The following is a 16782-nucleotide window of genomic DNA, read 5'->3' on the forward strand; positions in this document are numbered from 1 at the left end:
GTTTTTAAAAATAATTATAACTCCGGTCTTGCACACGTGATCTCACGTTGTTTCCTTGTCACATCTCGCGAGTGTTTGGTTGTGAAACGTAGTTTGCGTGCCAGACAGAGTTGTCGGCGATTCTTCCTATTGTAAAGTCATGCAGTGTGAAACCTTCTGTCGCTGATCCATCGTGCAGTATGAACACAGCAGCGACTGAATGTGGCCAAGATAGTCATGCAGTGTGAAAAGAACAGTGACCCGACTACTTTGAACATCGTGCAGTCTGAACTCGGCATAAGTGAACTGAACATGTCCCCTCCTGGTCTCCTATAAAGGTTTGGGGTCGGAAAGATTTTTCTTCGTGTCATCTTTCTGACCCTGAACTTTTATATATACACACATACTTTTACCAAAAATTGTTCATTACTTATCTGACAGATACACCACAATGAAATATCAGCTGTTGTGTTGTTTGACTATAAAAATGTGTCTAGAGATAAAAGCTGCAATGGCTTGATTCATCATGTTATATACCATGAGCGCTTGACACATGACATTGGTGAGCAGAGAAAAACGTGTTTCTGGTCGTGGGGAAAACGTGATCACACAGAAACAGTCGAGCGATGCAGACAAATGTTGCAGTCCTCGAGTGATCCTCTTCTTCAATAATTGATGCAGCTGTCTCATTTGCCACCCGGCACTCTCCCTTTCAACTTTGACATGCAGCACAAACTCATTTCCTGATCAAACTGTGGATGAAAATCTTGTGAATGGAGACAAAATCATCATCACTGCAGTCTCAGCATCTGTGGTGAACTCTGGCTCATGGAGATCACAGCAGCAGGCTCGTGGTGGCACTGCCGCTGGACGAGACGGGCCGCTAGCATGAGCAGGATCCCCGTGAGCAGCTCCAGGCAGAAGGACAGACAGGCCATGACCAGAGACCAGCCGAAGGACATGTGGACGTGAGCCAGTGACTCCACATCCACCGTGAGCTGCAGCTCTTCCAAAGCTTGCTGAGAGTAACTGATATAGATGCTCACACCAGACACCGTCAGCAGACCTGTGCACAAAGAGCAGTCATTACACTCCATTCACAACACACTTCAGCTCACAAAACAACCTGACAGCAAAAGAGATATTATTTCCAAGTATTCTTTTTTGAAAATATGCTAAAAGTGTACTACATTTTCACAAGGATATTTGATACACATATTTCCTGCCAATGTGATTCCTGCACAATTATGCTGCCTCTTTCCTTGTAAATATGTAAATACTTTAAGTTACTCTTTGGACATTTTAATCAACATGAATATTTGTGCAGTAGGAACACCCCCCATGAAAACCCATCCTGGGTTCCATCAGTTCAAGCAATGGTCCTGAACACAGGTCCCATTGTAGATACAACATCTTGACTGGGATAAGTGTGTGAGTCTTTCATTTACAGTGAGAATAAGCAGTTCACAAGCACAGAATATGATGGTGACACAGGCTAGTGGAAAGACCATTAATAAGAAAGGAGAGAAGAGCATGTTTGAGGGAACCGTCATGAACTCAGTCATTATTACCATAATTAACCCACTTACATGAAGCTCAGAGGAGCTCTGACCTTTCACAATCACTCAGAATATATAACAGGAAGAACAGAGGAGAGCTGCTCTGCAATTAAACATATTTTTTTCAGACATCTAGCTGTTTCTACTCATTTCCAGGTCAGATTTTCTGATCAACAATGCATTCTTCTTTCAAGAAGATAAATGAAACAATGAACTGACAGAACTAATAACAACAGGGTTTGCTTCTGTGCTTGTCAGAGAGAGCGACAGTCAAAACAGACAGTAGTCACCTCCCTTGCTTCATTTGTTCCCCATTTTCCCTCTTCTTTTCAGTTTCCCAGGTTTACTGATTATTCCCTTGTTTGTTGTCATGGTTACTGATTGCTTTGTGCACCTGTTTCTTACTAGGGCCAGAGCACCGATGGTGTGAGGACCCTATTGTAGTTGTTCGGTATATTATTCTTTTTCTCTGAAATGAATCACATTTTTAAGGGCCTAAACATGCTTGAAAACTCATGAAACTTTGCACACACATCAGAAGTTGTGAATATATGATTTCTGATATGGGTTTCAGAATGAGTTGTATCAAAATGGCTCGATAGCACCACCTAAAAAATTTACATTAAGCACCCTTCAAGCTATGTTTAACCTACAAGTATGAAATTCAGTACACTCATGTAACGGCTCAATACCTACAAAAAAGAAAATCCAAGAGTAAGTAAGATACTTTGCAGTTTTTGCCATTTCCAGATGTTGTACTTTAACAAACTCCTCCTAGAGCTTTAATCAGATCAACATCATATTTGGTCAGTCTAATCTAAAGGCCTTTGCGACAATAAATTGTAAAGACCTTGAGTTTTCGCTGAAGCGCGTGTCTGCGGTGGCCTTACAAATTTGATGCTTCACCATGAAACAGGAAGCTGTTGTAACTCAGGCATACAATGTTCGATCTGTTTGATAAGAGTCCTGCCCTGAATACATCTACATGACATTATTCAGGTATAGTAATAGCGCCACCCACTGGCAACAGGAAGTGAAATGTTTAAAACACTGTGATGCACTAGCAACATACTAAAATATGCAAATGATTGCTAAACATGCTACAAACATTCTAAAACATGCTGACAACACTTGTGCTAAAGCATGCTATTATCATCATGAAACAGTAAGTTGTTGTAATTCTAGCATACAATGTCCAATCTGCCTCAAACTTCACATGTTTGATAAGTGCCCTGGCCTAAAGAAATCTACATGCTTAAATTTGGTTAAAGTCATAGTGTCACCAGCTGGTAGCAGGAAGTGTGGAAAATACAAATGACTGACGTAGTCCTCTAATAATTATATACTTAAATGCATATTACCCACCATGTTTTCCTAAAGCCACTGGGTGACGGTGGCATGGCTGCAGGGGCCCTTTCATCGCTGCTTGCATCTTTAATTCTGTTTGTTCTTTCCTGTGTATTTAAGCACTCAGTTTAGTTCCACTCACTGTCCAGTATTGTCTTTGCATTAGTGAAACTGACGCATTGATTTTTGCTTTCTGACTAGCTTTCTTTGTTTAAAAAGAATACAAGTAAATCTGCTGCAATTGAGATCCTCATGCCTTGCCTGTACTGTGACAGATCACTGGACCAAGATTAGATAAATGGACCCAGCAGCAGTTCTCTCATCTAACCCTTTGTTAATTCTCAATAAAAAAAAAAATAAAAAAAAAACATTTGTGTTCATTCCACATAGTATGTGGGCCAGATCATCATTCCACGCATGTCAGGGGTGGGCCAGATCTGGGCTTATACTATGCTGCTATCTGGGTCTCCTCTCCCTTGCACAAGGTCTTCCCCTGGAAGACTATATGTGGAGGAGTTCCTCGAGCCCAGCATCCAGGTGTCCTGGACCAAATACACCTTAAAGTCCTGTTTTTGGAGTGGGCTTTTCCAAATGCTGCCAGTCCTGTCATCGTCAAACCTCGTTACAGTAACCCCACCCACCTCCGAACTCCTAGTCCTTCCCCACACCTCTTCATGCTTCATGCATGGACCCAGAACCAGTGCCAATGCCTGCCAAAGACCCAAAGCCCTGCAGACCTGAAGCCTAAGCAAGCCGAGTCTGACTAGCTTGAGCCAAAGCCATTGTCCGTCCCAATCTCAAACCTGTACTCACTACAGTATGTGATTAGACAGTAAATCAGAGCCCACCATAGACCCAGAGCTCAAGTCTGCTATGTCTGACCATGTTTATGATCCGGTATCCATGCCCATCCCTGAGGGTGTGCAAATGGAGTTCTATTCATCCTCCCTTGTAAGCCTATTCCTCTCCTGGTGACCTCCTAGATTCCCAGATCCCCTCCCACTTCCAAACCCTGTCTCCTTCGCTGGTCTCCTCCAACTTCTAATCTCCTTCATCATTGCCGGTCCCGCCTAGCCTTAAGTCACCTTCGGCGCCTCTGGCCTTACTCAGCCTCAACTCTCCTTCGTCACTGCGGGTCCGGCTCAACCTCAAGTCTCTTTCGGTGCTGCTGATCCTGCCCAGCCTCAAGTCTCTTTTGTCATCACTGGTCGGCATTAGGCTTCTTTCAGCCCCTCGGATCCTCCTTCAGTGGTTCTGCCCAGCTGCTTAGATCTGCCTTTGGCTTTCAGGTCTTCAGCTCTAGTGTGTTGATTCCCTAGCTCCACTTGGGCCTCCGACCCCCAGAGTCCACCTTCAGACTCATCAGCTCCATGCTCACTGTGCTCTTCCATGGTCCATGGCTGGACTCCCTCATCCCTCTGGCTTCACCTTGGTCAATTGTTGCTCTGGGTCTACTTCAGACTTCAGAGTCTCCAGCTACACTTCGTCCCTCTGGCTCTGCCAGGATACTTCTTCCCTCAGATTCCGCCATTGTCTTCAGTCCCAACGACCCCACCCTGGCCCCCATCTCCACCTTGGTCCCAGTAGCCTGCAGCTCCACCTCAACCCTCCTCACCTGCGGTGTCACCCCAGGTCTTTGCCATGCCTGGGTCTCTATCACTCCCAGCTCCACTCCATCCTGGCTCCTCCTTCCATTGGTTCTGCCATGGACCTTTGTCCGTGCTCTTCTCTGAGATGCTCCCTAGCTCCTCCCTCAGTTGTTGCCTTCCTGAGTTGTCTCAATCCTGGGTCCTCCCTCAGTTGTCTTTTCAATGGCTCAACCCTCCAGCGTCTCATCCATGGTCCTTCATTCCTCTCAATGTCCAGCATGGTCTTTATGTAAGTCAAGCTATTACATTGTTACAAGTGACAATAATAATTTTTGTGCACAAAAAACAAACAAAAATATTGACTTGGAACCCCTTAAATGCTGCACTGTGTTTAATACGTCAAATGCGTAGGAGACTGACATGGAAGAGAAGAAAATGTTGAATAAAGGTTTTTTTTTGTGCACAAAAAGTATTTTCATTGCTTCATAACATTTTTTAAACCACTGTAGTCACATGGACTATTTTAACAATGTCGTTACAAACTTTCTGAGCCTTAAAAGTGGTAATTGTGTTGCAGTCTATTGGAGGGCAGATATCTCTATATTTGCGTCCCAAGGATGAACGAAGAGGTTTGGATCGACAGGTTTGGATCAACATATAATTAATGATAGAATTTTCATTTTTGGCTGAACTAACCATTTAATTAATTCAATACTTAACTCTTTACAATTAAGAACACTTTTCTCACTATGGTGTATCTGTCTGATCAGAAGAGAAGCTTTAAACCAGAAAGATGAAGCAGCTCTCAGAAGCACAAACACCCTGGAGGTCATGAGCTGCTCTTTATAAAAAAAGCAACATTCACAGTGTTACAAACTGACTGAGTGTGTCAGAAGAGAGCTGAACTGAGCGAAAGAGACACAATGTCTGATGATGCACTTCTGGCTTAAATGAATTTATCAACACAAGAATTCCAGACATTAGAGAGGGCTTTGAGATGTATTTGATTAGGTGCTGCAGGATTCATCAGTGTTGTGAAAGGAGACGTGAGGCTGCAATTCATGTTTTGTGAGAGTTGGAGAACAGCAAATGTGTGTGAGGAGAGAGCAGATGGAAACACCATCACCATCTTCCTCTCTGTCATGTCTCCGTATTCCATAGGGATGCTCATTTCCGTGTTTTTGTGAAGAAAAGTGCTATGTTTACAGATGGGATCACTCATGTAAAATCCTGTGAGACTGTTTTACTCCAATCCATCAATTGTGTATTTTCAGTCCTCACTGCCCCAAATACTGCAGTAATTTACATCAGCAATAATAAAAGCGACTAGATAAGCACACTAAACTATACTAACATAGAAAGCTGTGCAAAGTTCACATGTACACATCCTTCTGTAACATTGTTCTGGGGAAGGTTATCACTGTAAAAAATTTACTGTGAAATTTACAGTAACTTACTGGCAACAATTAGCCAGTAAGTTACTGTGAATACGTTTTACAGTAAGGGTACTGTACTTCCATTTACAGTATTTTATGTATACACTGTGAATTCAAAAACAATTAAATACTGTGATTTTAGTTGTATTTACAGTAACTTACTGGCTAATTGTTGCCAGTAAGTTACTGTGAATACGTTTTACAGTAAGGGTACTGTACTTCCATTTACAGTATTTTATGTATACACTGTGAAATCAAAAACAATTAAATACTGTGATTTTACTTGTATTTACAGTAACTTACTGGCTAATTGTTGCCAGTAAGTTACTGTGAATACATTTTACAGTAAGGGTACTGTACTTCCATTTACAGTATTTTGTGTATTCACTGTAAAATAAAAAACAATTAAACACTGTGATTTTAGTTGTATTTACAGTATTGATTGTTTTACTGTAGAAGAAAAAAATACTGTGATTTCGATTGCATTTACATACAAAAAACAGTTAAGCACTACTTTTTTATGTATTGTATGCAATACAGTACTATAAACAGTAGATAACAGGTAATCACTGTAAATTCAGTTTCTCGCTGTACAATTTAAATACTGTATCACTGTGATTTAATATTAGCCATCATTAAAAGAATCACCCATATTCTAAAACATAGCAATCAACTGCAGACAATAAGATAATTGTTAACAGTTATTTATTTAAAAACATTTGATGAACAGGAATGACAAAACAGGTACAACATAAAGGGATAATGGACATTGGACAACATGCCTTTATACCATCCAAAGTTAACGAACATTCTGTGTTCCATGCACAGAATCTATGCAGAACTGAACACTTAATTCTCTGCTATAAAATATTATAAATTCTAATTGTATGATAGAAAATGGCTAGAAACAAACTGCATCCATGAAATCATCAGCATTGTTACTTTGTAAAATAAGCCAATACATTAACATTACCATGCAACCAAGTGTTATTAAGTTATGAGTACAGAGAATTGAACATGAATTTATAAATCAAACACATTCATAGACCAAACAATACAATCAATAAATAAATGTAACCAATGATTAATGTTTTGTTCTTTTTATTGAAAAAGTGTTTCATCATTAGAGAGATGGGTATAGTTAAATAATGATTTTATCAATTATATTTATACTCTTATGATTACTACTCTCCAAAATTTAGCACAAAAATGATATGTGAAAAAGAATAAATATTACTTTATTTGCAAAAAAATGTTTTAAACCATTTCCTAAGTGTCCTGTATGAGTAATATATACTGAGGTAATGTGCTTTAATACTGCTTTACTAGAACTTTTACAGTCCTTGAGCTTCCCAAAAGATAAAAAAAATCTAGAAGATGACACTCATAAAGAGTAAAAGATATGTATAAAGAGCAATATAGAGATTTTTAGCATTTCTTCAAATAATACTTTGGCCCACCCAAAAATACATGTACAGTTTTTGTTCAAGAAAATAAACATGTGGACTTTCTCAGGAAGAATTTGAGATCTCTCATTACCGTGTCCTCAGCTGTGTAGAACACTCTTTCCAACAGTGTTGAGGAGGAAGATGATGGAGAGCTGTGAGAGAAGAGGAAGTGTGTCTTTCTCAGGCTCTTCTGAGGCAAGGATCACTTTGGATTTTTGCAAACTGGAAGCTAAAAAACAATGTTATTGTAGTAGTTGTTGTAGTCAGGTTTATTATTTGTTAGAAAGGAATGAGGAAAGTGTGTCTAACTTACATGTTCCTCCTCCTCTTCGTCTCGGTCACCACTGCCATCATCCTCCTCCTCCTCTGGCAGCTGAAAGAGAAGATTACATTGATAGAAGCTGCATTTTGAAAGCAGTCTCTTCCACTTACCAAGGCTGCATTTGTTGAAAAATATAGTAAAATAATAATATTTTAAAGTAGTTTTACTTTAATATTCTAAACAATTTTACTATTAGCTATTTCCTTACAGATTTTAAACACTGACTGAATGCAACTGGCTCTGACTAGGTGAGTTTGGGCAAGATCCGTTAAATTACCGAATTACATTTATAATCGTGTCACTGTCAGACTTACTCATTTTTCACCTTTCCCTTAAATCTAGGGTCTATCATAGCAGCATCCTCAAAAAATACATCTTCATGTACACGAAAGCACAAAAAAAATAATTTAAATATTACCTAAATGTTTTTTGTATTCTTCAAAGTATTTTGAAATCATTAAAATATTATCATGTATATATTGTAAGTTATAACATTGTTTTTATCATGACATGAGTTCATGTCGTTCCAAACCTGTTAAGACTTTCATTCATCTTCAAGACACAAATAAAGATAATTTAATGAAATCTGAGAGCTTTGTTCCTTTTATTGACAGTCTACACAACCGCCACTTTGATGTTTAAAATAAAACAATTTCATACAGATCGTAAATCTAATCTAATAGAGAGGTTTAGTCCAAATTTTCTGAATAAACTTGATCACCTTATATAATAAACAAATTCAACACACTAGTGCATTTACAAACAAGTTGAGCTTCCATTTTCCATTGTTTGCTAATTAATGTTTATATGTGAAAAAAGTCTAAACTCAAACTGTATATTGCATTAAGCGAACAAGTCTCTTCAAAAAATTTGGAATAAACTTCTCCATTCATATGGATCACTTTTACAATCACTTTATGAACTTTTTGAAGTGTCAAAGTGTTAGTTGCATGGTCTGTAAATTGAGGGATGGAAAGCTCTCCGATTTCATTAAAATATCTTCACTTATGTTTCGAAGATGAACAACAGTCTTGGCAGGCGTACACTGTGAAAGTTCTAACAGTTTGTGAGCCTTTGCATACAAGTTAGTTAACCCAATAATCATATCAAAGCAGTTGGTACATTGCACGACTGCACTACACAGATTTTTTAAAAACAAGACTTAACATTTATCTATTATGGGTCCTAATTAGGAGACAATGAATACATTAAGCTTTGTGCCATGCTGTTTATATTTAAGCAGTAAAAATGCTAATTTCAACGGCCAAAACAAGGAGCTTGTGGATAAGATGATGAGTGGAAGGAGATTTTGGATTGTATTTGATAGTATCGAACAGATTTAAAAAAAAGTTTTAAACATGCTCTTTCAATCCGAATGAAATGTCAATTGGACCCGGCCAATTCATTCCAATTAACATGTGACTTCTTGTTCCATCTGTGCTACTAGTCTGATTATTAGAACCCATGTAAACACAGCTAATGTTGCTGCTATAGTTTTAGATAAAAAAAAAAAATATATATATATATATAGGGTTGCCAAGCAGCCTATGTGATGTGATTGTGTATCATTTGTAAAGGATAAGTAAAGGATGACAGAATTTTCATTTTTGGGTGAACTTTAAGTCACATGCAACAATGTCATTCAGAATAAATTTGCCAAATCAATTTTTTTAAAATTTCATTCTGAATGTAAGGGGTGGTTTAAACCTTTTCTAATATGTTCGATAGGACATGTAAACACTTGATTAAAACAGAAATTTGAAAGTGTAAAGCATGTGGAATGATGTAGAAATGATGCAATGACGTACAAAATCAACCATTGCTGTTGAATGAATGGAGTGTAATAAATGACTGTTTTCATAAAATTTTTAAATGCTTGTTTTTAGTTTTGAGCATTTTTACTGCTTGATAAATATAAGCTGCACGGCACATACTGTAGCTTCATGTTCTCTGCGTCTCCTAATCAGGACCTGGAATGATAAAGTCTGCTTTTTGAAACATAAAAGAAGCAATGACAGGATGATGGTTAACATGCACCAACAGCAGGAAAGTCTGTAATTTTGGACAGACAGTGCATTTTAAGATATCAAATCTGATCTCTAAATAAATGTACACATCAACTATGTTCAGATTCATCAATCAGAGATTTAATTTTGACTGAAATAAAAAGTGTAAATGTATCAAATAGTAAAATTGCTGACCCCTTGAATTCAGAATTATTAACATCTTGTCTCTGTGAAATTCAACCCTGTGAATTACCTGTTTGTCCTTCTGAGCCCTTTAACGAGAAGGCTGCTTTTATGGCTGGATGCTGATTGACACACCTTTTGACCATGTTCTCACATCCAGGACAACAAAATGATCAAGCAGACCTGAAAGACATGACCCATGATTGAAATCAATTTAAATACATTTAGTCTTACCTGTGATATTGGAAAAATGAGGCATAGTTTTTCACCCAGTATACGCTGCTTCTCCTGGAACATCGTCCTCATGATGGATGATCTCTAGATCCTGGACCCGTGCAGTCCACCTGGAGATTATCTGAATGATATGTGGTTGTATATAAAGGGTAATTAAAGACTGAACGTTACATACATATCAATAGCAGTCAGAAACGAATTTAATACCCACCCCTGCTTTTAATCATCAATTATTGTCATGGCATCATGGCTGTCTCTCCTCAGCTACTGAAAATAAAAAGTATGTTAGATAGGAATGAATAGACTAATCACACATAACGTTAAACCAGTAAGTGGCGACAAACGAGAATATTTCGTTATGAACAACTCTAAATCATTGACTTACCAGGATTATTGAAAGTCATTACAAATAATTTTAGTAAACGAATCGTTAAGTAATTAACCGTGTCTGATTAACGTTAACCGTTTTATACACAATGGTTCACGTGAGCTTCAGGAGACCAGGCAGGGTCTAAAATTAACAAACACTCTACTACAGTTGCCATTTAACGAATATAAGTGATTATTCTGCTGTTTATAGCATTAAACAGTTAACATTACATTTAAAATAACTAAAAGAAAAATGTAAAACTGTCTCAGATTTGAACGTTACCGCCTCACGGGAGACAACGCTCGTGCGCACATAACCAAACGGAATTTATTTATTAAATACATTTAGAAAACCAAAAACACTGCACTAACATTACTCGTCACAAGTGATATTTAGTGTCATATGGGCAAAAACGATGAATAAAAGAAGATTTGCAGGGCTTACCTTTTACTCTGTGTCCGTCTGCTGGAGGTCGACCGTTGATGCGCATGCGCAGTACTCAGATTCTCCTAAAGTCCGTTTGACCTGCTTGTTTAAAAGTTCGAATTTGTCTCGCGCATGCCCCATCCAATAAATATCCGTAATTCACAAACACAACATATATATATAATATATAAACAAGTCTTTTGGCACTCTAGCAGTTCATAAACAAAACGGCATACCTTGCGGAAGAACACTGTAGCCGGAGCTACTTCTCTCTGTTATCTCTATGACGAGTCACGCAGGTATTTGTGCTACTCCGCAGCGGTTTCTACACGGTCTAAAATAGTCCAAATATACACACTTATTCTAGGTGTACCATAATAATTCAGGGTAAGACAAAAACACGGTTTGGAAAATAGATTCATGTTGTACATTCCCATTGTAGATTTTTTTGTACATTTTGAACACAAAAAGTTACACGTCTGGAATGTTATCAGGAGACCATGGATCGCGTCGCTACAACATTCTCCGTGGGATTAACCAGCGACGTCTTTTGAGGACGTGCCCACGACGTTTCTGGAACGTTAGCCAAGATTCTAAAAAATGGAACATTACCACGACGTCCTCATAACGTTGTCATAAAGTAATGTCACACTGACCAAATGACGACTAACAATGACGACGTCGTCACAATGTGCTGTGTTTGCTGGGTTGCAACTTATAATAAATGGTAATGCTTCAGTTCAAATCTGAGGATGATATCTAAAAAAATTATGCATTTATGAAGCCTATATTGTTAGACCATGTCAGGGGAGACTTTGGAGATTAAGATAAGGCTTATCAAATATTTTATTGCCCTGTTAACACCTACACCCAAACACCCATTTACGGTCACAAAACAAACAAACAAAACATATTCTTGGAATCTAATGTGAATTCTTTAAAAAATATATATTGTATGGAATAGAAAGCTCCTGCAGCAGGTCCATCAGAGTACAAGTTACATGACACATTTTAATTTATTAATATTACACTTTTACTTAAAGCTCACTATCGAGTATTTACATCATATTCCGGTAATGAATTCTGAACAACAATAATCTGGAGCCGTCCATGTGAAAGGGGTACAAAGAAAGATATGATAAAAAAAAGGAAAATTACAGTAGTTTACTTTACTATTTACAGTACTATAGTGGCTAAATTGTGATTTTTTTACAGTAATGCTTTGACTACTGTGATTTCAACTGTAATTCTTGGACTACTGTGATTTTTACAGTCTTACTGTAAACTTTACAATATTCTACTGTAAAAATCTTATACAGTAATGTTACTGTGAAATCGACAGTAAATAACTGTAGATTTCACAGCCATTTTTTACAGTGTAATGATGATCTCAGGAGCTTCATTCAACAGGACTGAAAACAAGAACACAAATAAAAAGCTGTGATGGTCTGTGGTGACCTCAGTGCAGATCCTAGTCATTTTATCTGCTCCATCCCTCCCTTAATTCACCTGCTCTTCAGTTTTCTGTTGTGCTCAGGCTGAAACACAAGCAGCTGTTAGTGCTGCAAAACTACACGCCATCATCATCATAACAAACATAACCAATAATACTATCACATTAATAATGAGGACAGAATGAACATTGACAAAAAAAGCCTGTAGATGTACAGCAATTCCCACTTAAATTACAATGTGCTCTACAACAACTGAAATACTGTATCAATCATGATTTATGTTATAGTGATGCTGTGACGGTGTAATGAGTGTGAATTAATTATGTCTTTAAAGATAGGATCAAATCATGTTGTTTTTATTATAGTTTAACAGACATAGGAGCATTAAATGTAGAAACTATTGAAACTGTTGCATTACTATTCATCACTGCAGGCTTTGTGTATATTTATTATTGAACTAAAAACCTCCACATCTATTTAAACCCTCTCTGTGTGTGTCCAGTTCACCTAACAGCTGCACTCAGCTGGAGCACCTGACATTTGTGTTTTCTTTCTTTCCCATTGTGATTTATATCCATGTGTGGCATTGACTGAGTCCTGAAACACATCTCTCACTGACCTGTACACAACAACACAAACTCCACTGAGACCTCTTGTCATTTCAGCTCTATCTGTCGATGTCTGATGTGGATGTTAATGACACTCACTGCAGATGAGGAAGTAAGCAGCGATGCAGGTGAGGAGAGAGCAGCTCTGAGCCAAAGACGCCACCAGACCGAAGATGCCCCCAAACACCAGCAGCACCAGACTGAGCGGCAGCAGGACCACTATGACCCTGTGCAAGTCTGAGAGACACAAGCCTTTATTACATGCCACAAACTCAAGAGTTTAAAGAGAGGTGGAGTTCAGAGGCCAGTTTGTCCTTTCAGTTTCAGTGAATTTGAACGAGTGACCACTAGGGGGTGTGTACAATAATATTGCATTGTATGTATCGTCTACGATAATATCGTAATTGTTGTTTTAACCGTGTGAAAGCTGACATTAATGAGTATGTCACTCACTTTACAAACAGCAAGCAAAAACACATATTAAGAGTGAATACTGACCTCAAAAATCAAGCCCAGTATGAGTTTTTGTCTTACATTTCAATATGATGTTAAGTTATAGTCAATACAGTTTTTGGTCAATATCACACACTGTGACATTATAATCAAAGACCATCAGCTCTGATAATTGGACAATCTTCCTCATAATGAGGGTGGCCAGTGATGGTCGGGACGGCTGAATGCGTTGCTGGGAATAAAGCTCTTGAAGAGACGGAGAAACACTAACCACACATAACAAGCCTATTATTCCCAGTGTCATTCTCTGATTGTGGTTAATGTGTCGATGGCTTTCAGAGACTCACTCAAAAGGTGCTTCTCCTGCTCCGTGTGGTCGGAGGTGTCCGTGTAGAACGAGATGTCATGATAACTGCTGTTCTCTCCTGTGGTGACATTGAAACACCAGTCGAGTCAAAGCTGGAAACACTCATTATTCTTCACACAGCTGCCTGAGAATCAGTTTTCATGACAATCTCGTCTATTACAGCCGAGTTCAAGCCATAAACACACAGCATTTAAAGGTTATTTTCTTAAAAGGAAAAGCAGCATTTGTGTTTGAGGGTTAGAGTTAAATGGAAAACAGTCCTTTCATACGACAGATTCAGTAACGGTCATCACAATGTGTGTAACATTAAACATTTACAGTCCTGTGATGAACTGCTTCTCTTTTTAATAGTCTCTAGTGCCGAGAAACAGCTTCAGATCTGAACGAGACATTAATTATGAACATAATGGAGGACTGAATCTGTGAACATTTGACAAATAACTTTCTTTGCAGCCATGAAACCATTTGACACTTTATATGCTGTTATTAAAATGAGATTGAAAATACTTTCATTTAATGAAGCACATGAAATGTCGAGCTAAACAGTAAGAGAAGGGAGAAATGTGGTAACACCTATATATAAAATGTATGTTACACACATTAAATGTCACTATATGCTTGACTCATTAATAAAGTCATGAACAAATAGCACATTAAGTACTTCAGTGATATTTAGGCTAATTTTAAATGTATATTCATATATTTGTGTACAGCAACTAACTGAGGAATTAGTCCAGATTTACACATTATTGGAAGAATATAAATGTGTCCAACAGCTACAGAATAAAATCAAACATGAAACTAAGCTCGAGTTGTGTGTGGATCATCTCACCTTCTTCATAAATCCTCCAGAGTCCGGAGTGGGAGCTGCTGTATTCCAGGCTGGAGTTCTTCCCTTCATCCACATCTATAATGTACCAGTAATCAGTGGCGATGGACACGGCGAGCAGGATGAAGCTGAGCAGCCCGCACAGACCCGCGCTGATGACAACTGTCCCAAAGTTCATTTTCATCGCATCAAATCCTCTTATGATTCACTGAATTTGAGCGCCTGTTACTGCCATTCAGTTCCTCTGAAGCCCGGAGAGTTTCGTTCAAACACATTAAAGCACATCATTCTGTCTTCATTACTCCAGATGTGTCCAGGGTGAAGGAAGAATCAGCTCTCAGCACATGCTGGATGAATGAAACACTCTGGGATTTTCCTGTCTTCATCATCTCTCCTGCACAGCTGTATCTGGAGTGAGAGCAGATCCTCTGAATCCACATGATTCTCTCTCCTCAGTTTCAGCTGCGATCACTCACTGTGTTTCATTCGCTCTCCTCAGAGACGAGCTCGTTTCTTCTTCTTGTGTAAATACATTCATCTGTATATAGTGGCCTATATTATATATTGCTTGTTAACCAGGAAAGAGAACATTCCTCATTTGAACAGGTGAAAAGATGCACACAATTTATTTTACCTACTAATATAAACATTCTTAATTCTTAAGATATTAAGTGTTGTTTTCTGGATTTTTTTATAAAATCAAAGTTAAGTATATCTGAATAAACTTTGAAATAAAATAATTTTTTCTTAGCTTACTGGCAGCTATTTTTAACCATAAATTCAATACATTTTGATACATTTTTCAGAGAACAAGACTTTATAATTTTGCTTCTTTAGTAAATATGTTGTAAAACCAGACAAAAATACCAAGTACGCTTATTTTCAGTGAGGAAGTGACTTTTAATCAGCATCAGAAAGGATGACAGTAATGGAGAGGACAGAAATGAACACATGCAGTGTTTCACATGAAGCTAATGCTAAATGAAAGTCAAAGACGATCTCCTTGCGAGGGACACCGTTTCTAAAATATAAAGTCAGATTTATGTTTTCATTTCTGCAGCACAAACAGAGAAATTAATGATGTTAACAACTTCACAGGTGAAGCACGGTTAGGTTTGTCTGCTTTATGTGAGAGAAATGTCTTTATAGGACGTCTTTGTGTAACAGACAAACAGTGAGTAAATGAAGACATCAGAAGGCAGTGACTCTAAATGTAAAAAGATATTTAAAAGAAAGGAATAGACAAAACAAAGAGCTCAGAGAGAAACGAACACACAGGAAACATTTGACAACTAACAAAGAAAAAGGAAACTCAAGGGCTATATAAACTACAATGGACTACAAAGATGGCACACGCAACAGGAAAGAGAAACAAAAACACACAAGAGTCCAGGATCATGTTTGATTATTTCTCACATTCTAAATTCTGTATTTTAACCCTCCAAAAAATAAATAAATAATAATAAAAAATCATTGTATATCTAAACATTTTTGTCCGTTTTTTAATGCACATTTTGTAAATGCAATTTCTCAAATACCAAAAAATATATACGTTATGCATAAATGACAAAGTCCTATTAGGAGATTTTTCCTGTATAACTGCACTGTTGTGCATTACTGGCAGGCAGTATAATAGCCTTTTTGCTATTGCTATTTTTGTGATCCCTCATTTGGGGGGGATGATGACTAAACAGGTCAAGAATCAAGATTGAGTTACGTGTTGAAAGTGTGGACTATACTGGAAAAGAAGAGTCTTGTTGCTTTGAGCACTCGAGCTACAATCACTGATTTGGAATTTCAAGAAAGAAACAATGTTAGAGATTGTTTTAAAGTTTTTTTGTTTTTGTTTTAATGCTAAGACATGGTTTCACGACTTTCCAGGCAGTTTGACATTTTGTGTTCCAAATGAAATATAGCAGCACAAGCTAAAATGAAATGTTAATAAAGCTTTTGAATGTTTTTTGAAACACTGAGAGCTTTTCATTAATTTTCAGATAGTGAAAATGCATTTAAATGTGTGTGCATATTGCCAAATTTGCCAAAAATTATTGTTAACACTTTATAATAACTGCACGCTGTAGTTAAGCATTAGTAGTTAGTTCATCATTTATAAAGCATTAATAGACATTAGTGAGCAGTTTATAAATACAGCTATAAATGCTTTGTTCTTGA

General features: G+C 37.7%; 1 protein-coding gene across 1 annotated transcript; it reads right to left on the reverse strand.

Moving 5' to 3' along the window:
- Window positions 1–770: 770 nt before the first annotated feature.
- LOC137013536 (transmembrane protein 235-like) lies at window positions 771–14794 on the reverse strand. The gene is made up of 4 exons (XM_067377355.1): window positions 14614–14794; window positions 13762–13836; window positions 13061–13198; window positions 771–1045 (listed from the first exon to the last, which is right to left on the reverse strand). Exons 1-4 carry the CDS (start codon window positions 14792–14794, stop codon window positions 771–773), a joined length of 669 nt encoding a protein of 222 aa, XP_067233456.1.
- Between the last annotated feature and the right edge of the window lie 1988 nt (window positions 14795–16782).

The sequence above is a fragment of the Chanodichthys erythropterus genome, chromosome 3, assembly GCF_024489055.1.
Source record: "Chanodichthys erythropterus isolate Z2021 chromosome 3, ASM2448905v1, whole genome shotgun sequence".
Taxonomy (NCBI): Eukaryota; Metazoa; Chordata; class Actinopteri; order Cypriniformes; family Xenocyprididae; genus Chanodichthys; species Chanodichthys erythropterus.

Excerpts from the sequence above, each read along its gene's own strand:
- LOC137013536 (XM_067377355.1), bottom strand. The coding sequence starts at position 14,794 with ATGAAAATGAACTTTGGGACAGTTGTCATCAGCGCGGGTCTGTGCGGG. Across the intron at positions 13,837-14,613 it reads CTGGAGGATTTATGAAGAAG|AGAACAGCAGTTATCATGAC; the intron begins GTGAGATGATCC and ends TCACCACAGGAG. Across the intron at positions 1,046-13,060 it reads TGCTTACTTCCTCATCTGCA|GTCTGCTGACGGTGTCTGGT; the intron begins GTGAGTGTCATT and ends CTTTGTGCACAG.